Source organism: Penaeus monodon, chromosome 21, assembly GCF_015228065.2.
Source record: "Penaeus monodon isolate SGIC_2016 chromosome 21, NSTDA_Pmon_1, whole genome shotgun sequence".
Classification (NCBI taxonomy): domain Eukaryota; kingdom Metazoa; phylum Arthropoda; class Malacostraca; order Decapoda; family Penaeidae; genus Penaeus; species Penaeus monodon.
In genome coordinates, this window is record NC_051406.1 from 24,986,600 (window position 1) to 24,987,123 (window position 524).

At 34.7% G+C, this 524-nt stretch overlaps 1 protein-coding gene across 1 annotated transcript in view; it reads right to left on the reverse strand.

Annotated features, from left to right (window-relative positions):
* Positions 1-524, reverse strand: part of LOC119586622 (protein phosphatase 1G-like) — a gene marked incomplete in the record, with an annotated part of 13,179 nt that overhangs the window by 3,824 nt on the left and 8,831 nt on the right. Inside the window, 1 exon segment of the mRNA XM_037935369.1 lies at positions 321-434. Within this exon segment, the coding sequence (XP_037791297.1) occupies positions 321-434 (114 nt within the window).

Below are 524 nucleotides of genomic sequence, written 5' to 3' on the forward strand. Positions count from 1 at the left end.
GGGGGTGGGATGAGGCTGAGTATGAGACAAAGAAGTTCTATTTCAAATAGAAAATGCATAGAGAATATAGAGTTGCAAATTAATTTTCTTGGTAATTCATGTTATTCTGATTCCTATCAATTCCTCACAAGTAAAAACAGTGGTCATAAAAAAACATCAGAATGGATCTATAATCATATCAGACAGGTTTCCGTAATCACCTTTTCCTTGACATAACATTTAGCTAAAAGTTTCCATGACTCTCAATATACAATTCTCTGAGTATTTTTTTTTTCAGAAAATCTGAAAGACCTGAAAACCTACAGCTTTAACCTTCCCACATTGTAATCACTTCCATAATTGCCACAGTAACACACTGCATCTGCTGTAACCCTCTTTTGGCACTTTGAGAAAGCTACACTGACAGCGTGACAGCTGCTCTGATCAATGATCAACTTTGATTATTTTCACAGGAAATATATCTTCATTAATTATGTCCTTCACCCATTCCAATGAAAATATCATAAACCTTCTGCTCTCTCTTT